The sequence below is a fragment of the Bos grunniens genome, chromosome 11 (assembly GCF_055505025.1).
Source record: "Bos grunniens cultivar Pamir isolate PY7600 chromosome 11, Bosgru_T2T1.0, whole genome shotgun sequence".
Lineage (NCBI taxonomy): Eukaryota > Metazoa > Chordata > Mammalia > Artiodactyla > Bovidae > Bos > Bos grunniens.
The window spans coordinates 100,755,536-100,782,438 of NC_141175.1; the positions used below are offsets into that span (position 1 = coordinate 100,755,536).

Consider the following 26,903-nt stretch of genomic DNA (forward strand, 5'->3'; position numbering starts at 1 on the left):
TATGTTACACCTAAAACTAAAGAGGGGATTTGAGGATTCTTTTCACAGTGTGCTCGGGCTGAAGAGACAGAGCCTGGCAGAATTACCTCTTTATGAAACAGCCTCTCTGTTTATGGTTGCCAGAGAGAAGGATGGGGGAAAGGGACAGTTGGGGAGTTTGGGATAGACATCTACACACTGCTGTACTTAAAGTGGATAACCAAGAAGGCCTACTGTACAGCACAGGGAGCTCTGCTCAACGTTATATAGCAGCCTGGATGGGAGCAGGGCTTGGGGGAGAATGGATGCATGTATCTGTATGGCTGAGCCCCTTGGCTGTTCACCTGAAACCACCACTGCATTGTTTGTTAATAAGCTATATTCAATACATCTTAAAATACTTAAAAAAAAAAAAAAAAAAAAAGAGCCTCTCTGACCTCTGAGTGCAGGAGAGAATGATTCCTGGAATCAGGTTCTAACCTTCTCTTTCAATCACAGAAGAGAAACATCCTCGTTAGCCCTCAGAACAAACCAACTCCCATGAACACCCAGCAGCCAGTATAGTCCGCTCATCCATTCATTTGATGTCTTTGAGAAATCTGTGGACCTCTGCTTTCTAAGGAACATTTATGAGAATGGATTCATTTAAAGCATTGAGGTACACACAGGAACAGAGATAAATGGGCCCTTAAGGAAGAGCTGATTCTTGGACACTCCAGGAGTTAGGAGTGAGCTTCCTAGACCGACACGGAGGTGGGGAACAGGGGCTGTGCTTCACATGCCCAGCACCCTCGCACTGTCCTTCATTTATTCATTCACTCATTAACTCATCTAGTATTTAGTGGGTGTTTAATGTGTGCTAAGCCTGAGTCATTACTTTGCCAACAAAGGTCCGTCTAGTCAAGGCTATGGTTTTTCCTGTGGTCATGTATGGATGTGAGAGTTGGACTGTGAAGAAGGCTGAGTGCCGAAGAATTGATGCTTTTGAACTGTGGTGTTGGAGAAGACTCTTGAGGGTCCCTTGGACTGCAAGGAGATCCAACCAGTCCATTCTGAAGGAGATCAGCCCTGGGATTTCTTTGGAAGGAATGATGCTAAAGCTGAAACTCCAGTACTTTGGCCACCTCATGCGAAGAGTTGACTCATTGGAAAAGACTCTGATGCTGGGAGGGATTGGGGGCAGGAGGAGAAGGGGACGACAGAGGATGAGATGGCTGGATGGCATCACTGACTCGATGGATGTGAGTCTGAGTGAACTCCGGGAGTTGGTGATGGACAGGGAGGCCTGGCGTGCTGTGATTCATGGGGTCGCAAAGAGTCGGACATGACTGAGTGACTGAACTAAACTGAAGCCTGAGTCACCAGGGCAAAGCCAAGGTGTAGAACGTAAAGACCCTACCCTCAGGGAGCTTAGGATCCATTTGAAAGCACAGACAAGGACACAGACAACTGCAGTGACTGGGGAAAGGCAAAATCAGAGGCTAAGCATGTGGCATCTGACTTAGAAAATTAAAGAGCTGAAACCAGGGCCCCAGCTGGGCCCTCATTAGACTCACCCGCAGGGCCTCAGAGGCCCCAGGAGCCCCAGCCATCAGCAGCAGGGCCCACGTGGTGAGCTCAGAGGGCAGAGCACCGCCTTCCTCTTTCCAGATGGTCCTGTGAGCAGCCAAGGCTGGAACCTCCCGCTCACCTGGCCCACACACGCTTGAATCAGGTCCTCCACATCAGAACCACATGCATGGGAGAGGAGGAGCTAAGATGGTGGAGGAGTAGGACGGGGAGAACACTTTCTCCCCCACAAATTCATCAAAAGAACATTTAAATGCCGAGTAAATTCCACAAAACAACTTCTGAATGCTGGCAGAGGACATCAGGCACCCAGAAAAGCAACCCAAGTCTTCGAAAGGAGAGAGAAGAAATACAGCTCCACCCACCAGAACACCGACACAAGCTTCCCTAACCAAGAAACCTTGACAAGCCATCTGTACAAACCCACACAGAGCGAGGAAACGCCACAATAAAGAAAACTCCACAAACTGCCAGAATACAGAAAGGACACCCCAAACTCAGCAATTTAAACAAGATGAAGAGACAGAGGAATACCCAGCAGATAAAGGAACAGGATAAATGCCCACCAAACCAAACAAAAGAGGAAGAGATAGGGAATCTACCTGATAAAGAATTCCGAATAATGATAGTGAAATTGATCCAAACTCTTGAAATCAAAATGGAATCACAGATAAATAGCTTGGAGACAAAGATTGAGAAGATGCAAGAAAGGTTTAACAAGGACCTAGAAGAAATAAAAAGAGAGTGAATATAAAATGAATAATGCAATAAATGAAATTAAAAACACTCTGGAGGCAACAAATAGTAGAATAACAGAGGCAGAAGATAGGATTAGTGAATTAGAAGATAGAATGGTAGAAATAAATGAATCAGAGAGGATAAAAGAAAAACGAATTAAAAGAAATGAGGACAATCTCAGAGACCTCCAGGACAATATTAAACGCTACAACATTCGAATCATAGGGATCCCAGAAGAAGAAGACAAAAAGAAAGACCATGAGAAAATACTTGAGGAGATAATAGTTGAAAACTTCCCTAAAATGGGGAAGGAAATAATCACCCAAGTCCAAGAAACCCAGAGAGTCCCAAACAGGATAAACCCAAGGCGAAACACCCCAAGACACATATTAATCAAATTAACAAAGATCAAACACGAAGAACAAATATTAAAAGCATCAAGGGAAAAACAACAAATAACACACAAGGGAATTCCCATTAGGATAACAGCTGATCTTTCAACAGAAACTCTTCAAGCCAGGAGGGAATGGCAAGACACACTTAAAGTGATGAAAGAAAATAACCTACAGCCCAGATTATTGTACCCAGCAAGGATCTCATTCAAATATGAAGGAGAAATCAAAAGCTTCTCAGACAAGCAAAAGCTGAGAGAATTCAGCACCATCAAACCAGCTCTCCAACAAATACTAAAGGATATTCTCTAGACAGGAAACACAAAAACAGTGTATAAACTCGAACTCAAAACAATAAAGTAAATGGCAACGGGATCATACTTATCAGTAATTACCTTAAATGTAAATGGCTTGAATGCCCCAACCAAAAGACAAAGACTGGCTGAATGGATACAAAAACAAGACCCCTACAGATGTTGTCTACAAGAGACCCACCTCAAAACAGGGGACACATACAGACTGAAAGTGAAGGGCTGGAAAAAGATTTTCCATGCAAATAGGGACCAAAAGAAAGCAGGAATAGCAATACTTATATCAGATAAAATAGACTTTAAAACAAAGGCTGTGAAAAGAGACAAAGATGGTCACTACATAATGATCAAAGGATCAATCCAAGAAGAAGATATAACAATTATAAATATATATGCACCCAACACGGGAGCGCCGCAATATGTAAGACAAATGCTAACAAGTATGAAAGGAGAAATTAACAATAACACAATAATAGTGGGAGACTTTAATACCCCACTCACACCTATGGATAGATCAACTAAACAGAAAATTAACAAGGAAACACAAACGTTAAACGATACAATAGACCAGTTAGACCTAATTGATATCTATAGGACATTTCATCCCAAAACAATGAATTTCACCTTTTTCTCAAGCGCACATGGAACCTTCTCCAGGATAGATCACATCCTGGGCCATAAATCTAGCCTTGGTAAATTCAAAAAAATTGAAATCATTCCAAGCATCTTTTCTGACCACAATGCAGTAAGATTAGATCTCAATTACAGGAGAAAAACTATTAAAAATTCCAACATATGGAGGATGAACAACACGCTGCTGAATAACCAACAAATCACAGAAGAAATCAAAAAAGAATCAAAATTTGCATAGAAATGAATGAAAATGAAAACACAACAACTCAAAACCTGTGGGACACTTTAAAAGCAGTCCTAAGGGGAAAGTTCATAGCAATACAGGCATACCTCAAGAAACAAGAAAAAAGTCAAATAAATAACCTAATCCTACACCTAAAGCAACTAGAAAAGGAAGAAATGAAGAACCCCAGGGTTAGTAGAAGGGAAGAAATCTTAAAAATTAGGGCAGAAATAAATGCAAAAGAAACAAAAGAGACCATAGCAAAAATCAACAAAGCCAAAAGCTGGTTCTTTGAAAGGATAAATAAAATTGATAAACCATTAGCCACACTCATCAAGAAACAAAGGGAGAAAAATCAAATCAATAAAATTAGAAATGAAAATGGAGAGATCACAACAGACAACACAGAAATACAAAGGATCATAAGAGACTACTATCAACAATTATATGCCAATAAAATGGACAACGTGGAAGAAATGGACAAATTCTTAGAAAAGTACAACTTTCCAAAACTGGACCAGGAAGTAATAGAAAATCTTAACAGACCTATCACAAGCACGGAAATTGAAACTGTAATCAAAAATCTTCCAGCAAACAAAAGCCCAGGTCCAGACGGCTTCACAACTGAATTCTACCAAAAATTTAGAGAAGAGCTAACACCTATCCTGCTCAAACTCTTCCAGAAAATTGCAGAGGAAGGTAAACTTCCAAACTCATTCTATGAGGCCACCATCACCCTAATACCAAAACCTGACAAAGATCCCACAAAAAAAGAAAACTACAGGCCAATATCACTGATGAACATAGATGCAAAAATCCTTAACAAAATTCTAGCAATCAGAATCCAACAACACATTAAAAAGATCATACATCATGACCAAGTGGGCTTTATCCCAGGGATGCAAGGATTCTTCAATATCCACAAATCAATCAATGTAATACACCACATTAACAAATTGAAAAACAAAAACCATATGATTATCTCAATAGATGCAGAGAAAGCCTTTGACAAAATTCAACATCCATTTATGATAAGAACTCTCCAGAAAGCAGGAATAGAAGGAACACACCTCAACATAATAAAAGCTATATATGACAAACCCACAGCAAACATTATCCTCAATGGTGAAAAATTGAAAGCATTTCCTCTAAAGTCAGGAACAAGACAAGGGCGCCCACTTTCACCATTACTATTCAACATAGTTTTGGAAGTTTTGGCCACAGCAATCAGAGCAGAAAAAGAAATAAAAGGAACCCAAATTGGAAAAGAAGAAGTAAAACTCTCACTGTTTGCAGATGACATGATCCTTTACATAGAAAACCCTAAAGACTCCACCAGAAAATTATTAGAACTAATCAATGATTATAGTAAAGTTGCAGGATATAAAATCAACACACAGAAATCCCTTGCATTCCTATACACTAATAATGAGAAAACTGAAAGAGAAATTAAGGAAACAATTCCATTCACCATTGCAATGGAAAGAATAAAATACTTAGGAATATATCTACCTAAAGAAACTAAAGACCTATATATAGAAAACTATAAAACACTGGTGAAAGAAATCAAAGAGGACACTAATAGATGGAGAAATATACCACATTCATGGACTAGAAGAATCAATATAGTGAAAATGAGTATACTACCCAAAGCTATTTATAGATTCAATGCAATCCCTATCAAGCTACCAACGGTATTCTTCACAGAGCTAGAACAAATAATTTCACAATTTGTATGGAAATACAAAAAACCTCGATTAGCCAAAGCTATCTTGAGAAAGAAGAATGGAACTGGAGGAATCAACCTACCTGACTTCAGGCTCTACTACAAAGCCACAGTCATCAAGACAGTATGGTACTGGCACAAAGACAGAAATATAGATCAATGGAACAAAATAGAAAGCCCAGAGATAAATCCACACACCTATGGACACCTTATCTTTGACAAAGGAGGCAAGAATATACAATGGATTAAAGACAATCTCTTTAACAAGTGGTGCTGGGAAAACTGGTCAACCACTTGTAAAAGAATGAAACTAGAACACTTTCTAACACCATACACAAAAGTAAACTCAAAATGGATTAAAGATCTCAACCTAAGACCAGAAACTATAAAACTCCTAGAGGAGAACATAGGCAAAACACTCTCCGACATACATCACAGCAGGATCCTCTATGACCCACCTCCCAGAATATTGGAAATAAAAGCAAAAATAAACAAATGGGACCTAATTAAACTTAAAAGCTTCTGCACAACAAAGGAAACTATTAGCAAGGTGAAAAGGCAGCCTTCAGAATGGGAGAAAATAATAGCAAATGAAGCAACTGACAAACAACTAATCTCAAAAATATACAAGCAACTCCTACAGCTCAACTCCAGAAAAATAAATGACCCAATCAAAAAATGGGCCAAAGAACTAAATAGACATTTCTCCAAAGAAGACATACAGATGGCTAACAAACACATGAAAAGATGCTCAACATCACTCATTATCAGAGAAATGCAAATCAAAACCACTATGAGGTACCATTTCACGCCAGTCAGAATGGCTGCAATCCATAAGTCTACAAGCAATAAATGCTGGAGAGGGTGTGGAGAAAAGGGAACTCTCTTACACTGTTGGTGGGAATGCAAACTAGTACAGCCACTATGGAGAACAGTGTGGAGATTCCTTAAAAAACTGGAAATAGAACTGCCTTATGATCCAGCAATCCCACTGCTGGGCATACACACTGAGGAAACCAGAAGGGAAAGAGACACGTGTACCCCAATGTTCATCGCAGCACTGTTTATAATAGCCAGGACATGGAAGCAACCTAGACGCCCATCAGCAGATGAATGGATAAGAAAGCTTGTGGTACATATACACAATGGAGTATTACTCAGCCATTAAAAAGAATACATTTGAATCAGTTCTAATGAGATGGATGAAACTGGAACCTATTATACAGAGTGAAGTAAGCCAGAAAGAAAAACACCAATATAGTATACTAACGCATATATATGAAATTTAGAAAGATGGTAACAATAACCCTGTGTACGAGACAGCAAAAGAGACAATGATGTATAGATCAGTCTTATGGACTCTGTGGGAGAGGGAGAGGGTGGGGAGATTTGGGAGAATGGCATTGAAACATGTAATATCATGTATGAAATGAGTCACCAGTCCAGGTTCGATGCACGGTAATGGATGCTTGGGGCTGGTGCACTGGGACAACCCAGAGGGAGGGGAGGGGAGGGAGGAGGGGGGAGGGTTCAGGATGGGGAACGCGGGTATACCTGTGGCGGATTCATTTCAATATTTGGCAAAACTAATACAATATTGTAAAGTTTAAAAATAAAATAAAATTAAAAAAAAAAAGAACTCAAAAAAAAAAAAAGAACCACATGCATGAGGGAGCAAGGTTGCATGGGGTCCTGACCATTCATACATCAAGAGAACACCATCACAAGGCCAGAGGGTCATCCTCATGGGTCCGAGGGCACAGGGGAGGCCACTGATCTTCTGAGGGTGGTTCTGTAGCTGAATCTGGGCAGGGAGAGAGTGCTTCCCTTGGAAAGGCCTAGAACATTCCACTCACAGGCTTCCCTGGTGGCTCAGTGGTAGAGAATCCTCCTGCCAGTGCAGGAGACATGGGTTCAATCCCTGATCCAGGAAGACCCCACGTGACTCGGAGAATCTAAGCTGATGCCCCACAACTACTGAGCCTGTGCTCTAAGAGCCCACATGCTGCAACTGCTGAAGCCTGTGCCCTTGAGCCCGTGCTCAGCAATGAGAGAAGCCACTTCAGTGAGAAGCCCAACACTGAAACAGAGTCGACCACCTCCCCACCCCACCCCACCCGCCACCCCCCACAACTAGAGAAAGCCCACGCAGAGCAATCAAGATAGAGGGCAACCAAAACTAAAGAAATTAAGTATTTTTTTTTAATTGATGATTCATTGCTTTGTTCCACTGAAGGTAAATCATGAAAATCAAAAGGAAGAAAAGAAATTTCTGCTCAGGAGGCCGTGGTCCTCAGTGTTCTGGCCCAGGATAGTCTGTGCCCAACGATAACATTCCTGGGGACAGTTTGTCACCAGAAAGGGCCCAAAACACATGACTTAGGGGAAAAGACCCAGTAAGAAGTTCTGAACATGCTTGGTAGGGAAGAAAGGCCGCAAAATGGCCCAGAGCCTGGGAGATGAGGGTGGAGGGAAAGACTACCCTTGCAAATGCCTGAATTAGTCATGAAAGCATCAGAGGCTGAGCTACAATGCACAGGTTGGATTTCACAGATATGGTCACCGTGGTGCTGTTGCTCATGCCTGTTGGAGGAACTGGCCCAACAGAACTCACATTCCCAGGCCATGGGTTATAGACAGAGCACAGCGGGGCCCAGACCTTGAGGAGCACGAGACCACTTGAGAGGGCCCGTGAGCAATGGGTCCCGGGCCCAGCACTCGGCAGCCCTGTCACTTCCAGTGAGTCCCTGGGATGCTGATGCTACTGGTCTGCAGTCCACGCTCTGTGCTGGCATCTGTCTTCGCTTCCACCTCCAGGTAACCCTGAGGCTCTGCTGACACTCAGCACCTGGCTCTGGGAGCAGCATTTGCCTGGGAAATCTGCCCCCAGAGACCAGTTCAGTTCAATTCAATTGCTCGGTTGTGTCCGACTCTTTCGACCTCATGGACTGGAGCACACCAGGCTTCCCTGTCCGTCACCAACTCCCAGAGCTTACTCAAATTCATGTTCATTGAGTTGGTGATGCCATCCAACCATCTGATTCTCTGTCCTCCCCTTCTCCTCCTGCTTTCATCTTTTCTATGAGTCAGTTCTTCGAATCAGATGGCCAAAGGATTGGAGCTTCAGCTTCAACATCAGTCCTTCCAACGAATATTCAGAGTTGACTTCCTTTAGGATTGACTGCTTTGATCGCCTTGCTGTCCAAGGTACTCTCAAGAGTCTTCTCCAACACCACAATTCAAAAGCATCAATTCTTCAGCACTCAGCATTCCTTATTGTACAACTCTAACATCCATACTTGACTACTGGAAAAACCATAGGTTTGATTATATGGACCTTTGTTAGCAAAGTAATGTCTCTGCTTTTTAATATGCTGTCTAGGTTGATCATAGCTTTTCTTCCAAGGAGCAAGTGTCATTTAATTTCATGGCTGCAGTCACCATCTGCAGTGATTTTGGAGCCCCCAAAATAAAGTCTCTCAATGTTTCCACTGTTTCCCCATCTATTTGCCACAAAGTGATGGGACCAGATGCCATGATCTTAGTTTTCTGAATGTTGAGTTTTAAGCTAACTTTTTCACTCTCCTCTTTCACTTTCATCAAGAGGCTCTTTTGTTCCTCTTCACTTTCTGCCATAAGGGTGGTGTCATCTGCATATCTGAGGTTGTTGATATTTCTCCCAGCAATCTTGATTCCAGCTTGTGTTTCATCCAGTCCAGAATTTCTCATGATGTACTCTGCATATAAGTTAAATAAACAGGGTGACAATATACAGCCTTGATGTACTCCTTTCCCAATTTGTAACCAGGCCACTGTTCCATGTCTGGTTCTAACTGTTGCTTCTTGACCTGCATACAGGTTTCTCAAGAGGCAGGTCAGGTGTTCTAGTATTCGTATCTCTTTAAGAGCTTCCCATAGTTTGTTGTGATCCACACAGTCAAAGGATTTGGCATAGTCAATAAAGCAGATGTAGATGTTTTTTCTGGAATTCTCTTGCTTTTTATGATCCAATGGATGTTGGCAATATGATCTCTGGTTTCTCTGCCTTTTCTAAATCCAGCTTGAACATCTGGAAGTTCACAGTTCATGTACTGTTGAAGCCTCACTTGGGAGAATTTTGAGCATTTCTTTGCTAGCATGTAAAATGAGTGCAATTTTGCAGTAGTTTGAATATTGCTTGGCATTGCCTTTCTTTGGGATTGGAATGAAAACTGACCTTTTCCGGTCCTGCGGCCACTGCTGAGTTTTCCAAATTTGCTGGCATATTGAGTGCAGCACTTTCACAGCATCATCTTTTAGGATTTGAAATAGTTTAACTGGAATTCCATCACCTCCACTAGCTTTGTTTGTAGTCATGCTTCCTAAGGCCCACTTGACTTCACATTCCAGGACGTCTGGCTCTGGGTGAGTGATCACACCATCATTGTTATCTGGGTCATTATGATCCTTTATGTATAGTTCTCTGTATTCTTGCCACCTCTTCTTAATATCTTCTGCTTCTGTTAGGTCCATACCATTTCTGTCCTTTATTGTGCCCATTTTTGCAAGAAATGTTCCCTTGGTATCACTACAATTTCTTGTAATTGGGCCCAGAGATGTGATAATCTTGTACTAATATCAGGGTCATTTTTCAAAGGGTGTGTAAAGTGAAGGTTGTACTAGTGGTAAAGAATTCACCTGCCAATGCAGGTTAGATGCAAGACACTCGGGTTCTATCCCTGGTTGGGGAAGATCTCCTGGAGGAGGAAACGGCAACCCACTCCAGTATTCTTGCCTGGAGAATCCCGGGGACAGAGGAGCCTGGCGGGCTGCAGTCCATAAGGTGGCACAGCGTTGGACATGACTGAAAGAACTTAGCATGCACACAAAGTGAGATAAGTCAGATACAGAAGGAGAAATATCATATGCCATCCCTTGTGTGGAATTTAAAAAGAAATGATACAAATGAACTTACAAAACAGGAACGACTCACAGACTTAGAGAATGAACTTGTGGTGGCTGGTGGCGGGGGAGCGGGGGCACAGGGATAGTTAGGGAGTTTGGGATGGACATGTAGACATTGCTATGTTTAAAATGGATAACCAACAAGGACCCACTGTATGGCATAGGGAACTCTGTTCAGTGCTATGTGGCAGCCTGGATGGGAGAGGGGTTTAGGGGAGGAAGGATACATGTATATGTTCGGCTGAGTCCCTTGGCTGTTCACCTGAAACTATCACAACATTGTTAATCGGCTTTACTTTTTTTTTTTTTTCTGGTACGTTTTTTTTTTTTTTAATTTTTATTTTATTTTTAAACTTTACATAATTGTATTAGTTTTGCCAAATATCAATCGGCTTTACTTTAACAGAAAAAGGTTTTTAGTTTTTTTTTTTTCTTTTTAAATAAAGGGGTGTGTGGGAGGTCAAGTTGATGACACAGGCCCAAGAAGCCACACCCTTCCCTGCAGACGACAAGGCAGCCTGGACTGTGGTCCCCTTCCCAGACAGAGGAGTCTCCCTGCTGGAACTAGGGAGGAAGGAATTGATGAGGAGGAAACACAGACCTTGATTTCAACATCTGTGAGGTTTGGTTTCATTGTACTTCAATTTACAAGGGCAAAGTAACTTAATCTTTGGACTTTAATGTCTTCTCAGGAACTAGACCATGGGAAAAGGCTGGAAATCAAACGTGGGACTACAGGATAATACCTTGTGTGTGTGTTGGACACAAAACCACAAGCAAGAAGCTCCATTTATGTGCAGCACTAGCTTCCAACTGCTAATGCTTCCCAGGTTTATGGTAACTGTTCTACTGGCTTGACTGTGCTTAACAAACGCTGTTTCAGCCATGGGATCCAGCAGTCCCACTCTAGGGCATGTATCCAGACAAAATTATGATTCAAAACAATACGTGTATCCCTATGTTCACCGCAGCACTGTTCGCAATAGCCAAGGCATGGAAGCAGCCTAAATGTCCATCAGCAGATGAATGGGTAAAGAAAATGTGGTGCATGGACACAATGGAATATTACTCAGCCAAAAAAAGAACAAAATAATGCCGTTTGCTCCAACATGGATACAACCAGAGATTATCATACTAAGTGAAGTAAGTCAGAAAGAGGACAAATTTCATGACATCCTTATACGTGGAACCTAAAATATGATAGGAACGAACGTACATGTGAGACAGATTCACAGAGAACAGACTTGTGGTTGCTGAGGGGGAGAGGGTTGGGGAGGGTGGAGTGGGAGTCTGAGGTTAGCAGAGGATGGACAAACAAGGTCCTTCTGCATAGCACAGACTATATTCACTATCCTATGATAAAAGTGGAAGACAATGAAGTCACTCAGTCGTGTCCAACCCTTGGTGACCCCATGGACTGTAGCCTACAAGGCTCCGTCCTTGAGATTTTCCAGGCAAGAGTACTGGAGTGGGTTGCCATTATCCTTCTCCAGGGGATCTTCCCGACTCAGGGATCTAACCCTATGATAAACCATAATGGAAAAGAACATTTTAAAAAGAATGTATACATATGCATAACAAAATCACTTTGCTGTACAGCAGAAATTAACACAAACATAAAAATCAGCTATACTTAAAATATTAAAACTGAAAAAAAAAAGGATATTTGACCATCTCCTTGAAAAGAATAAAACTGGGAGCCTCTCTGTTTGGCTGGCACTTTACTTTTGGCCGTCTGATTTCCTTGCATATCATGTGATGCGCTGTGTCAGACTAACTGGGCATAAATGTATTAACCACTTGTTTCTGAGGCTTTGATATCCAGGCCTTGCTTGCTCTGAAGGGACTTCCCCTCCCCAGGCTAGCCAATTCCCAGAGCATGTGTTTCAAACAGTCCACACACCAAACATCTCCTTTATCAGCTTTCACATTCTGGGCCACCCTTTACCTGCCCCAACCCACACACCAGACCACCAGGGACAGCCCCGTGCCCCAGAGCCCACTGAAATGATTCAGACGAGCTGCCACTAAGCCCACTTCTCCTGCCTCACCGATTCCTTCCATAGGAACCACACTAAGGGCTCTCTCCTCGGCCCCCTGACCCACACCGGTGCTTCCCCGTGTGACCCTACAAGGTACGGCATGCCGCTTCTCTTGGGATCTGTGAGTAACACGCCATCTTTCCAGTGACACTCATCTCTTGATCTGCTGGCCTCACCAGCCCTGAATAATAATAAAACCTACATTTTCATGTGGTTACTGGGGACAGGAAACACAGTCAGGTGAATTTCCAGCTCTGAGTAGAGCGTGGTTTTGCTGCTAATCTCATTCCCATCATGTTCTGAATCATTTCTGAGCCTTCTGGAGGCTAAATGAATGTTGTCCGACAGCAGGCTCAGAATGATCCGGAAAGTGCACCTGTATTTCCAGGACTGAGCAGGACTGTATTGGTGGGCTGCTCACCTCCATCCCCGTGGGGTAAGCAGGGCCCTGGCTGGAGTCCCATGAGCCAGGAGAACAAGCCCCAGCGAAGGCAACAGGACCACTTGGCTCCCATGTCTGGGTTTGGTGCTTCCTCCCGTGTGGAGGGACCCCCATGAGTCACTCTGGTCCCCTCACAGATTCTAGATGAGTGGGGACAGGAGCTGGACACACGTAGCTCAGCGCTTCTCGGCAGCCAGGCTGTGCTTCCCCCACCCCCCCACCCCTAAAGACAAATATTTGCCCTGCCCCTTTCTCCCACGTTCTTGAAAAGAACTTGCCCCCAGCTGTTCTCAACTGTGCCGAGTTCTGGAATCCAGTCTTAGGCAACCCTTTGTGGCTGCACATCTAAGCCACCTTCTCTGGGAAATAATATTTAAACTCCTTGGTTTCCTCATCTCTCAAACATGAGTTACAGTATCCACCTTGCAGATTTTTTTTTGAGGATTAAATTAGGTAAAACATAGAAAATCTTGCACATTTACAGACGCTTAAATGTCTGTTTCCCCTTGTCCATTCTTGCTTTTTTTCTCCTCTCTCTCCCACATCAACAGTTTTTCTCTCCCAGTCCCTGCCTCTGGCCAAGCAGCTCCTGGCCTCCCGGAGCCCGAGTCCTGGGCCTCCCTCAGGGCTTACAGCCGAGCCGTTTCTGAAGAAGCAGTGGTCAGCACCCCTGGGAGTCTCTCTGCAGGAGGGTTGATCTGGTTTTTCTCTGTCTGCCAAAGAATGAGGAAGTGGTTTCGGCAGGCAGCCAGGGAGGAGGCGGGTGGCTCCGTGGCCAGACCCGTGGGAGAGAGGCTATGAGGCCACCAGCACCACCATTGTGATGCCTGGAACGGGGGGCCCTACAACAGTACGAGGCGGCTCCTGACACATAGCTGACAGAGGCTGCAGCCCGGGGAGGGGGCAGCTGGGCCGCTTGCTCCCCAGTCAGGTCACCCCAGAACACTCTGCAGGGTGACAGTGCTCTCAGAGGCCAGCAGCTGTAACAAGGGGCCCCGACAAGATGGCACGAGTGACAGGTGCCAGTGGGGATGGAGGGGCAGACAAGAACAGGTAAGAAACCACAAAAGCTCAAGACCCGTTTCATGTTGGAGTGAGCCATGGTGAAAGCCATGGAAACAACCACAGCAAGTTTGGGAGCAGGATCAGGAAAAGGGAAAATCGAAGGGTCTCACTGAGGCCATCCCGTTTGTTCACACAGGCTCACGAGTCCCCGGAAAACTCAGGTCACACACGATTTATCCATCCCCCCAGCAGACACTTCCTCAGTGCCTGTGGGAGCTGGGGATACATCAGAGAGCAAGAACACCTCGCCATCACGGTAGACAGACAACCCAGCCTTCTCCGAGAAGCACCTATCTGCTCCCGAAGCATATGAAATGCTTGAGACATCAAATTTCATTTCTCATGCAGAAATTATTGTTGATACCTGGTCCAGGTGTTCACTGTCATCCTCAGGCAGTCCTTGGGCTGGTGGGATGGGATGACCTCGGGCTTGTTTTTCCTATGGGCAGCAGAGAAGTGCAAGGTGGTCAGATGCTATCTCCCCTCGCCCCCACATTTTGTAGGAGGAGGTGAAAAAATTCACCTTAAGAAAGTGAAACCAATGGAATCAAAGTAAAATGGATGAGATCAGCCACATTAAGAAACCATCTTGTTTCTTTTTGTTTAATTTGGACTCAGGGGCTCAGAATTAGATTAATCAGAATCTTTGTTAATTAATCAGGGCACATACTCTTAAGCGGCCTGTTTCTTGACCTGTTTGATAAAAATAAAAGCCCACCACTCAGTATAAAAGCCAGGGCATTCTTGGTGGCTCAGTGATAAAGAATTCACTTGCAATGCAATGCAATACAGGGATGTGGGTTTGATCCCTGAATCACAAAGACCCTCTGGAGAAGGAAATGGCAACCCACTCCAGTATTCTTGCCTGGGAAATCCCACGGACAGAGGAGCCTGGTGGGCTGCAGTCCATGGGGCTGCAAACAGTTGTACCTGACTTAGTGACTAAACAACAGTGTGACAGCCAGCACTTGAGGAAACTTACACCTCCCTCCGTATCTCCACCCTGGTCCTACCTGTCACCTGATGACGTCACTATCCTGAAACTTACATTTCTCATCTCCTGCTTTCTTAAGTGTCAGTCACTCAGCTGTGTCCAACTGTGTGTGACCCCATGGACTATAGCCCGCCAGGCTCCTCTGTCCATGGGATTCTCCAGGCCAGAATACTGGAGCGGGTTGCTATTCCCTTCTCCAGGGGATCTTCCCAACCCGGGGATCAAACCTGGGTTTCCCACATCGCAGGCGGATTCTTTACCAGCTGAGCCACCAGGGAAGCCTGCTTTCTTAAAAGTACAGGCAATTTTAAATGCTTCAAATCACATATGTGCTCTTTAAATACAGATACATTCACATACAGTTAAAATAGTTTTATCGTATGTGTTCAGATACAAATTTGAATGTATGTTAATATATGTGCATGTATGTATTTAGAGAGTTTAGTTTTAGTTGTTTTCCACTTTCTATAAAAGAATGTATGTGCGTGCTCGGTTTTGTCCAACTCTTCGCAACACCATGAAATGTAGCCTGCCAGGTTCCTCTGTCCATGGGATTTCCCAGGCAAGAATGCTGGAATTGCCATTTCCTTCTCCAGGGGATCTTCCCAACCCGGGGCTCAAACCTCAGGTATCCTGCATTGGCAGGGAGGTTCTTTACCGCTGAGCCACCAGGGAAGATCATATAAAAGGACATCATTCTACAAATCAATGTTTCTGGGATTTGATATTTCTTCAAGAATATCTTTCTAAGAGTCAACTGCAGGTAGCTGTCCTTTATTCATTTTAACCTTTGCAGAAGATTGCACTGTGCTATGACATCTCAGTTTATGTAGCCATTGTCTTGTCTAGTGGGTATCTGCATTGCTTCTACGCTCTGACGGAAACTTTTTTTTTTAACTTTACATAGTTGTATTAGTTTTGCCAAATATCAAAATGAATCCGCCGGTCATGTGTGCAGGACATTCCTTACACCAATCTCTCTATAAAAGTTTCCGTCACAGGTTGTGAAAGGAATTGGTGTAAGGAATGTCCTGCACACATGACCGGTGTAAGCAACGGTCAGCACACGGCCAGTCTTATTCCACGCGCATCACTCCCACTCCAGCGCTAGACTGTGCATGCGTGCTAAGCCGCTTCTGTCGTGTCTCACTCTTTGCAGCCCCATGGACTGAAGCCCACCAGGCTCCTCTGTCCAAAGGATTCTTCAGGCAAGAATACGGAGTGGGTTGCCATTTCCTCCTCCAGGGGATCTTCCCAACCCAGGGATCAAACCCACATCTCCTAAATCTCCTACACGGGGAGGCAGGTTCTTTGCCACTAAGGCCTCCCGGGAAGCCCAGGTGTCCCACTTACCCCTGGATATGATCATAAATCAGTGCCCCAGACTCCCCGAGTGTCTCCCACTTTCTCTGACAACGTGACCCAGACTTCAAATCTTCAGAGAGGAGAGGAAATGCGTAAGGGAGCTGTCAGGTAGAGTCTGGTAGTGGTGGCTCTCCTGGCTGCAGGCTGCTCCTTTTCTGGGTCATGGCTAAAGCCGCCCAGATCTGAAGGTGGGGTGAAGAGCCCGCAAGGAGGGGCCCCAGGAGGGAAGCAGGATGAATGCCACGTGGCCCCCGAGCTGAAGACCCAGCAAAGGAGAAACATCTGGAGCAGCCATTCACAAGGCTCCTGTCCACCATCTCCAACCTCACTTTCCACTCCTTCACGTGAAAGTTCCTGATGGATGCAAAAGACCTCTGCCTGCTCCATCTCACGTCTCTCTCTTCACCAGCTTTGAAAACAGGCAAAGAAGGGGAGAGATGATAGTAACAGGGAATCTAAAATGAAGGGTCAAAACTGCCCATCATCTCTTGTCTAAACCAGCCATCTGCAAACCTTTTCTGTAAAGGGCCAGAGGGTAAATTCTCCAGCCAGAACTCCACTACTCAGCCCCACCTTCAAAGAGCCAGGGTAGCCGTGGACGGTCCATCCACAGACAGGCCTTCCTGTGTCCTGATAAAACTGAATTTATAGAAACAGAGGCCATGTTGGATTTGGCCAGAAAACTCATCTGCTGACCTTTGGTCTAAACATTTACTTCTAGATGTTTAGAAGTAATGGTTCTAAGTAAATGGTCTAAATATTTACTTCTGTCTATTCCTAGGTGTTTTTGTTTTTGTTTTTGTTTTTGCCTTGCCACTCAGCTTGTAGGATCTTAGTTTCCCCAACCAGAGGTGAAACCCGACCTCCACAGCAATGAAAGCCCTGGAGTCCTAACCACTGGACTGCCAGGGAATTCCCACTATGGTTTTTGATTATTAAAGAGCCAAAGACTCAAAAAATAATAATAATAAATAAACAAAAAGAGCAAAAGACTCTATTAAAGACTCCAGGGTCAGGCCTGTTACTATCCCCATTTTTCAGATAAGAAGACTGACCTACCATGAGATGAAAGGGCTCGTGCAGGATCACGAAGGCAGCTTGACGTGAACCTAAGAAACATGTGTTCAAAGTCTCTGGGTTTTGTTTTTCTCCTTGTCTCAATGCAAACAAATTTTAACATCACTGCAACCATTTAAACTGCATGGGCCCAGGACGCAAGAGTGGCTCCTCTCTTGCTCTCTGTGCGTCCCACACGTGAATCATATGGACTTCCCCTATGCCCACTCACACGAGAGTGCTCTCCCTCTGCTCCAGGCCCAAGACTGTTCTGATCCTTAGGCCAGAAGGGCTCCACCTGCTAGCTTATTAAGGGGAAATGTCTTTAACCTGAGGGCCTGTGAGGTCAGGCCTGAAGCTGGTTTCTCGGGTAACCAATAAGCCAATCTGCATCAGTTCCCTTTAGAACCGGTAGCCTCCTGCTCTTCCCTGGTAGCTCAGCTTAAGGAATCTGCCTGCAATGCAGGAGACTCAGGTTCAACCCCCAGGTTGGAAAGATCCCCTGAGAAGGAAATGGCAACCCACTCCAGTATTCTTGCCTGGGAAATCCCATGGACAGAGGAGCCTGGTGGGCTGCAGTCCATGGGGTGGCCAAGAGTCGGACACGACTGAGCAACTAACACTTCCTGCTCCCCCAGGAGTGAAGACTGCCACCCTGTGCTGCTAGCCAGCCATGGTGGGCGGTGGATCCAGGCCACTTGGCCCCATCCAACAAGCCACTCATGTCTCTGCCACCGTTTCCAAGCTTTCTTGGGTCTCCAGGCTGGGCAATTACAAGGCTTGCAGACCTGTGGGGTGCAGTCCAACTGTATAAAACAACTTCTGTTTTGCATACAAACTTACTTTAATATTATAAATATCCTGGTCTCAGAATCTTGATAATTATCACTTATTACTGAGGCATAATGTTTCATCATCAGGGTGGTAAGTTTCACTGAATGCTATCTCCTATTTTACTGAATCAGGTCCTAAGTTCCCAGGAATAGCAGTACTGGGCATCTCTATGGTCCTCATAGTGGGGTACCGCAGAGGGGAAACTTGTGGCATTTGCCAATTTCTGTGATGTAAATTCTCCTACCAGAGTTGGTTTTAAGCTACAGATGACATCACTGAACAGAGTAGAGAGGAGATGACACACTGGCTCTTTAAGAAGGTGCAAGCTGGTCCCAGGTGGTGCAGTGGTAAAGAACCTGCCTGCCAACAGGAGATGCGGAAGACTCTGTTTCGATCCCTGAGTCAGGAAGATCCCTTGGGGTAGGAAATGGCAACCCACTCCAGTAATCGTGCCTGGAAAATTCCACAGATGGAGGAGCCTGGAGGGCTACAGTCCACGGGGTCGCAAAGAGTCAGATGCGACTGAACCCACACGCACAGGACTGGAAGCTGGTCCCAGCACCCCACTGGCATCGCGGGTATTCCTTGTCACCTCCCAGTGCCAATGTATACACGGTATCACAGCGTGTGAGGGTGACTGTTTTGTAATGATCTTGGTATCACCTTTTAACACTGGATAGTAGAGGATGAGATGGTTGCATGGCATCACCAGCTCAATGGACATGAGTTTGAGCAAACTCCAGGAGATGCTGAAGGACAGGGAAGCCTGGTGTGCTGCAGTCCATGGGGTCACAAAGAGTTAGACAGGACTTAGCAACTGAACGACAGCAAAAGTGTGTGAGTGCTTCTTTAATTCATCTCTGATTATTACGGAAACCACAGTTCCTCGGTGCTTGTTTCCTCTGCAATTCTTTACTCATGTTCTTTCATCTGTTCAGTTCTGACACCTTTCTTAAAACCTTGAATCCCTCTGAAAATTATAGTTATTAATGCCTTGATCTTGCTTGATGCAGTTTCTTTGACATTTTGCTTTTATTGTTCTATTATGCAGAAATCGTAACATAATGAATCCTGTCCATCTATTGCTATAAAGAGAATTCATCCTATTTTCTTCTATTCTACAAATAATTATTAAATGCCCAGTGAACAGCAGGCTTGATTCTAGGTACTGGGAGTATAGTTGAGACCAAAATAACATCTCTGCCCTCAAGGATCTCCCATGCTGGTGGGGAAAACAGACATAAAATAAACAAGCAAATATAAAACAGAAGGTCTGGTGTGGGTAAGAGCAAAAATGACACAAAGCACAGCTGGTGGGGGGACACAGAAGGATGGAAGTAGAGGGGCTCTTGTTTAACTTATACGCAGAGGACATCATGGGAAACGTTGGGCTGGAAGAAGCACAAGCTGGAATCAAGATTGCCGGGAGAAATATCAATAACCTCAGATATGCAGATGACACCACCCTTATGGCAGAAAGTGAAGAGGAACTAAAAAGCCTCTTGAAGAAAGTGAAAGAGGAGAGTGAAAAAGTTGGCTTAAAGCTCAACATTCAGAAGACGAAGATCATGACATCTGGTCTCATCACTTCATGGGAAATAGATGGGGAAACAGTGTCAGACTTTATTTTGGGGGGCTCCAAAATCACTGCAGATGGTGATTGCAGCCATGAAATTAAAAGACGCTTACTCCTTGGAAGGAAAGTTATGTCCAACCTAGATAGCATATTCAAAAGCAGAGACATTACTTTGCCAACAAAGGTCCATCTAGTCAAGGCTATTGTTTTTCCTGTGGTCATATGTGGATGTGAGAGTTGGACTGTGAAGAAAGCTGAGCACCAAAGAATTGATGCTTTTGAACTGTGGTTTGGAGAAGACTCTTGAGAGTCCCTTGGACTGCAAGGAGATCCAGCCAATCCATCCTAAAGGAGATCAGTCCTGAGTGTTCTTTGGAAGGACTGATGCTAAAGCTGAAAGTCCAATACTTTGGCCACCTCATGCAAAGAGTTGACTCATTGGAAAGTCTCTGCTGCTGGGAGGGATTGGGGTCAGGAGGAGAAGGGGACGACAGAGGATGAGTGGCTGGATCGCATCACAGACTCGATAGACGTGAGTTTGAGTGAACTCCGGGAGTTGGTGATGGACAGGGAGGCCTGGCGTGCTGCGATTCATAGGGTTGCAAAGAGTTGGACACGACTGAGCTACTGAACTGAACTGAACTATAAGGGCCTTTGGGAAGATCACATTTGAACAAAGACTTGAATAGGTAAAGGAGTGAGTCATGCCAATTTTTCTGCAATTTGATTTTTAAATTTAACTCATTAACTTAGCAGGAATTTATTTTTGGTATATTATATAAAAGAGGCTGTGATTTTTTTCCCCACAATGTGTATAAACCATCTCAACACTCTTCCTCTTTATTTTCAGAAGTTTAATTATGAAAGCTGAATCCATTTCTCCATTTACTGGTACGTTACGTATTTTTCAGACCATCTATTTGAAATTACCATTTTCTGGACCATCCTTTTCAAAAGCATTTACCAGTTCTTGAGGATTCTTCCCCTTTAGTATTTCTAAATCATCCTTTCCAGTTTTGAGATAAAATTCCACCCTTCCAAAAGGAAAACCACGCCTTCACTATTTTTGTATCTAGAACATCTGCCATAGAACATAGTCAACATAGAACTTTTAACAAACTTTTATGAAATGAATAAATGAATTTCAAAACTCATTTTGATGTTTTCACCTCTTATTCAAAGAGCGCCTCACACCCACCCACACGCACCCTGGTTCCCGTGATCTGGTTTCACAGTAAACATTACGTGGACATTTCAGTCTTTCACTACAAACCCACTATAAACACAGTAGCTTTGGTAAATAACTGAGGAAAAGAACAGCATCCTTCACAAAGCTGAGCCGCTCCCGTTGGAAAGGACATGGTTTGATTTGAACTATTTTATTTCCTTTATTTTACTCGGATAGGATTGTGAATCTGGATGGCCAGTCTTTAACTCCATCAAACCATAGGCTTTTCCAGTTCTGCGTTTATACCGTCTGTGCATCCATATGCCCCCCAGAACCAAGACGATGAGGGACAGCGGGGCAAGCATGATCTCCCAGGAGAACGTGGCGGCTGTAGGAAGAACAGAGACACATGAGCTGGGAACAAGCTCCTGCGGCCAAATGGGACACTGCTGTGCACTCTACAGAGAAGGACGCCCGGATCAAGAGTACTGAGAATGATATTGACGGCATTATGGAAACAAGGAAGGTAAACAGGAATTTCCTGGCAATCCAGTGGTTCACTAGAAAAGCCCCAGAAGCTGGGCGAGACTGAAGGCAAAAGGAGAAGGGGATGGCAGACGATGAGTTGGTTGGATGGCATCACCGACTCAATGGACATGAGTTTGAGCAAACTCTGGGAGACGGTGAGGACAGGGAAGCCTGGCGTACTGCAGTCCGTGAGGTCACAAAGAGTCAGACATAGTGACTGAACAACCAGTTCAGTCCAACTCCAAGCTTCCAGTGTAGGGGGCATGGGTTTGATCGCTGGTTGGGGAAGATCCCATGTGCCCCACAGTGGGTAAAGAAATAAATAACAACAACAACAAAGTCAGGTAGAACAAATATCCAGCAGAGAGAAGCAGTGTGGATTTCGGCGGGGGTGGGGCATGTGTCAAGGTCTAATTTTGTTCCACCTGCTGGACTGTATGCAGTAAGGGGTCTATCGAGGTCTTTGCTGGCTAACTGTGATGTGACCAGGGTATAATATGTCCTTTTCCAGGGAGCCTGGGTGTCAGGAAGAGTCAGTAAAGTAACAAAGGAAAAGAAAAATCTGGGATAAAGGAGCTTTAGGTGTCAAGATTATTGCCTGGATCCAGCTGTTTTTAATTCTGTTCCTTTGCAGCTCTGTGTTATGAAAATATAGGAAGCAAGTGTTGATTAAAAGTTAACAAGTGCTGCAGGAGAGGGATAAATTGGGAGGTTGGAATTGGCATATACACACTATATAGAATAGATTACTAACAAGGACGTGCTGTATGGCACAGGGAACTCTACCCAATACTCTGCAATAACCCATACGGGAAAAGAATCCAGAAAAGAATAGATACGTGTGTATGTATAACTGAATCACTGAGCTGTACACCTGAAAATAATACAACACCATAAACCACCTATACTCCAAAATATAATAAAAATTAAATTTTAGAAAGTTAACAAGTATATTTTAACACTTTAAAATGGTGACTTGTGGTATGTGAATAATATCTCAATAAAATAAATATAAAAGCACAAAAAAGAGTAAAGATGGAATTAGAGAAGGTGTAGTTCAGATGTAGAGAACAAATGTATGGATACCAAGAGGGAACAGTAGAGGTGGGGGATGAACTGGGAAGTTGGGATTGACATACATACACGATTGACACTGTATAAAACATGATTAATGAGAATCTACTGTATAGCACAGGAAACTCTACTCAGTGCTCCGTGGTGACCTAAAAGGGAAGAAAATCCAAAAAAGGAGGAGATAAATGTAAACATATAGCTGATTCACTTTGCTGTACAGCAGAAATTAATACATGGTAAAGCAACTATGCTCCAATAAAAATTGATGAAAAGGTTAATAAGTATATTACTTGTTAGATTCACAAAAGAGGCTCTGATTATTGATCACACATGGATGAGGAGGCCAGAATTCTACATTTCTGAGATACTATTTATCCTACTCTGCCGATTTTCGGGAAAAAACACATTCTCAGGCAATTTCTCCAGATGATTCTTGCATCTTAAAATTCCACAAACCGAGTGAAGCTTTCGTTTCTGGAGCCACTATTGGGAGGCACCTCTGAGCCCTGGTGGAAGCTTTCAGCTGTGAGCTCTGTGGTCAGTCAGGCTTTGGCCTCCCCCCGAAAGAATTTCACTGGGTAGGTCTGGGGGTGAACCCAGGATTCTGCATTGTCAACCAGTGGCTCAAGCAGGGCATGCTGGTGTGTACAGAGAATGGTTGCAGAGAAGTTACACTGTGTGGTCATTCCTGCCCTAAGGCTTATCCAGATCCTCAACTGTCCATTAAAAGCTTTCCTGATGTTTCAAGTTAAGGAATTCAGTGCTTTTCTCTGTATGGGAAGATGCAAGAGTCTGGGCTAACTAAAACCATCCTTTCCTATACATCTCAGCTTTCTGGGGCCAGTATCTGGTGGTTTTTCACATCCTCCCCCCACCCACCCCCAGCTCCTCCATGGTCACTGTAGGAAGTGGGTGCAGCCTGGTGGGGGCCTGGATCATAGGTATTGTTCTTTCTGGGTGCCCTCCAGAAGTAACTCTGAACTTAAAAAAAACTTGTCCGCAGCTGCCTCCTCTGCAAACACCCAAATGTAGGGGGGCTTGTGTTTACTGATTGTGATGAAGTCAGGGTAAGGTCCCCAGTGGGAATCACTTTGTCTCTTCCCTTCTTGTCCTTCGAGCAGCTGACAGACTACATCACTTATACCTCCCTTTTCTGCTCAGCACTCAAATACTGAGAAGAAATCAATCTTTCAAAGTGATTTTTTTTAATTTTGAAAGTTGCTCAGTTGTGTCCGACTCTTTGCAACCCCATGGACTATAACAGTCCATGGAATTCTCCAGGCCAGAATACTGGAGTGGATAGCCTTTCCCTTCTCCAGGGGATCTTCCCAACCCAGGGATCAAACCCAGGTCTCCCACATTCCAGGAGGATTCTTTACCAGCTGAGCCACGTCAAAAGGATAAATCAGGTTTTTCTTTCCTCCTTGTTTCAATGTTCTTCCATGAGCAGTGAGTTGATCTAGCTACAGTCTTGCACTTTATTTCCTAATGTTGTTGTTTAGTCACTCAGTTTTGTCCAACTCCTTGTGACCCCATGGACTATAGCCCGCCAGGCTCCTCTGTCCATGGGATTTTCCAGGCAAGAATAGTGGAGTGGGTTGCCATTCCCTTCTCCAGGGGATCTGCCCAACCCAGGGATCAAACCCCTTTCTCCTGCATCACAGGCAGATTCTTTACCACTAAGCAACCAGAGAAGCCCTATTTCCTGGTGACTGATGGCTTTAACCCTAAACCCACTTGAGCTCTGGGTACCTCCCAATCCCCAGTCCTGGGAGGATGAAGTTTCTCAACCTCAGGATGAAAAACCTCCTACCCGCCTCGAGGGGTCAGGGAAGCACACTGGCCCTGCTGATCCGGCAGAACCACAGGAAACACAGGGTTTGGTTTTGTTTTTTAACCTATCACAGAACCATTTTGTCTTTTTTCCAAAAAATCAGCTTCCTCTTTAAATTTTCCTTTGAGTATAATCTCCCAAAGCCAGCCTCCACCCTACCAAAAACATTCACAAATACGGAGAGATGTGTTTTCTGAGCTCCACTAACAGAAAACTCACAGATTCACCTAAGTAACCACCTGATGAACCAGGACCTTTGTTTCACATCCACAGAGCACCCAACACCTGTCTTTCCCTTTCATGACCCGCCCCCGAAATCCATACCTTCTTTGACCGTGGTACGAAGCGTCTGGGAACTCATCGTATTACGGACAACACATTTAAAATCCGTGTGCAAATCCTCTCTTCTGACAGGATCAAAAATCAGTGGCACTTCAATGTAGTTCTCATTGTTTTCTGAGTATGCCCTGAGTGAGAAAACAGTTCAACATCCGCTGTCAAAGGCCGGCTTGTCTTCTCAATGCAGACACCTACACATCCTCAGAGCTCCGCTGGACTTAAACTGATGGCACGATTTACCAAGTTAGGGCGACTTGCCATTACAGTTGTTATTTACTTGGGAGATTTTCTAAGCCTATTCCTGAAGATAAGAGTAACTCTCAAGATGCTGGTAGCTGTGATAGGATGCTTGTGACAATGCGAACTTACAGAAGCCAGCTTCTTTGGATAAACAGGTGAGGGGGCTCACTTTTTAAGGCTCTTGATGAACAATGAACCATTGGTGGGAACAGAAATGTCTAGTCTGGGGAAATTGGACTGCATGACCAGCCAATCATTTGCATATTGAAGGGAGGGAGGGAGTTTCCAGGAATCCCATCCTCCTCTGTGTCTGTTCTCATCACCATTCACTGCCAGCTCTCTGGAAGTTCAAGTTCAGAACCAAGGGCAGCAGACGTGGGGGAGGGCTCTAGTCAACATCACTGCCATTTGTAATGTTACAGGAATCCAAAGATGCCTCACATTATTTATTAGTACAAATAAAAATATCATGGCTGTGGGTCCACTAGGACTATTTTCTTTTTTCATCTATGGGGGAAAAAATAGGCTCCTGTAAGTAAATGGATAGTATGAGCAAGCTGGCATGTGGCATGTGAGTCCTGCCCAAACTTCTTGCAATGAGGATCCACAAGCAAAAGGTCGTGCTAACCACACCTAATTTCTATCCACTAAACTGCATCTAGAAAGGTCATGTTGGATAGATCTTTCCAAAAAGACAAGAATTTGGCAGGCAAAAATTCAGGCAAATTCAGAGTACTGACACTACAATTTAAAAATCCTTTATAAAAAATAAATAAAATTTAAAAATAAATTAAAATCCTTTGTAATTTGGAATATGGAAGGGTCTGCCTTCCTCACACAAAAAAATGGTTCCCATTTACAAGGCGTGACTGTTCTGCGTTCAGAGGGAGAAAACGTTTTCCAGAGAAGGCTTATGAGAACAGAGTTCTCTCTTTCATAGCATCCTTCCTTAGAGACTGTGGTAGCTCACGGTTTCCTGAGAAATAGGCGGGGCTCAGATCCAGCTGCTACATCTCAGGGTCTCTTTAAGGGCTATGAAAATGTTGGACTCCTAGGTTGCAAAGTCAGGAATGGACACATGTTAGCTCAAAGTATTTGTTTGAAAACTGCAACACTCGAGAGAAAAACATTTAATTAAACAACTAGAAGAGGCAACACCAACCAAGTATTAGGCTGCTACTCAACTCATAGCATTACAAGCCTTGATTCTCAAGAGCAGTTGGTGATTCTTAGCAAAGCTCAATGTCAAACATGCTAAAAATCCAACAGATTAGAATAAAAATATATATATAGGTTTGTCCTGTGGTGTGTGTGTGTACGTCATATAGGATGGGTTGGCTAGGACACCGTCTGTACAAGGAAGTGACGTCTGCGGAGGGTCACAAACAGCTGCGCCCAGGGGACAAGGAAGATCCGCCCCATCACTTACTGGCGCTCGCCCTCGGTCACGCGGCCCCCGTGGTAGGCATCCTCTATGAAGGTGTTGTTGGCCGTCCACCACAGCAGAGTGGTTGTGTGTATGCCGGCTCCCAGAAACACCTTACATGGGATTGTCAGCCTGGACCCTGTGACAGCAAGACAGTGCATCAGACGTCAGAACCCAGCTGGCGGACAGGGGTCACGTGTCATGCGGAGTGAATAAGTCAGACAGAGAAGGAGAAATATTATATGACATCCCTTATATGTGGATGAGCAGTGGGCCTTTCACTTCTTCTCAGACACCCTCAACACACTATTATTTTTTCTTAGAAGGAATGTTAGTTCCCTTAAGCTTTCACCTTGAGCGTCAGTATTTACTAAGCATCTCCAGCTCCTTCCTCGTGGCAGATGG

The 26,903-nt window shown here is 44.3% G+C and overlaps 2 protein-coding genes across 4 annotated transcripts in view; both read right to left on the bottom strand.

The window, feature by feature from the left end:
* Window positions 1–17,700, bottom strand: part of IL1R1 (interleukin 1 receptor type 1) — a 195,702-nt gene extending 178,002 nt beyond the window's left edge. The window contains exons 1-2 of the mRNA XM_086327820.1: window positions 17,483–17,700; window positions 14,429–14,503 (exon numbers count right to left, since the gene is read on the bottom strand). The gene's annotated coding sequence lies outside the window, so the exon portion shown is untranslated. The remainder of the gene's footprint in view (window positions 1–14,428; window positions 14,504–17,482) is intronic.
* Window positions 17,701–21,252: 3,552 nt separating this feature from the next.
* The window catches only part of IL1R2 (interleukin 1 receptor type 2), a 38,307-nt gene continuing 32,656 nt past the window's right edge, over window positions 21,253–26,903 (bottom strand). For 2 of the 3 annotated variants that reach the window (XM_086327831.1, XM_086327832.1), the window contains exons 7-9: window positions 26,502–26,637; window positions 24,818–24,960; window positions 21,253–21,445 (exon numbers count right to left, since the gene is read on the bottom strand). In XM_086327831.1, coding sequence (XP_086183957.1) covers window positions 21,264–21,445; window positions 24,818–24,960; window positions 26,502–26,637 — 461 coding nt within the window. In that variant the 3' untranslated portion in view covers window positions 21,253–21,263. Of the gene's footprint in view, window positions 21,446–22,728; window positions 22,809–24,817; window positions 24,961–26,501; window positions 26,638–26,903 lie in introns of all 3 variants that reach the window. The other variant, XM_086327833.1, reaches the window with a different exon arrangement.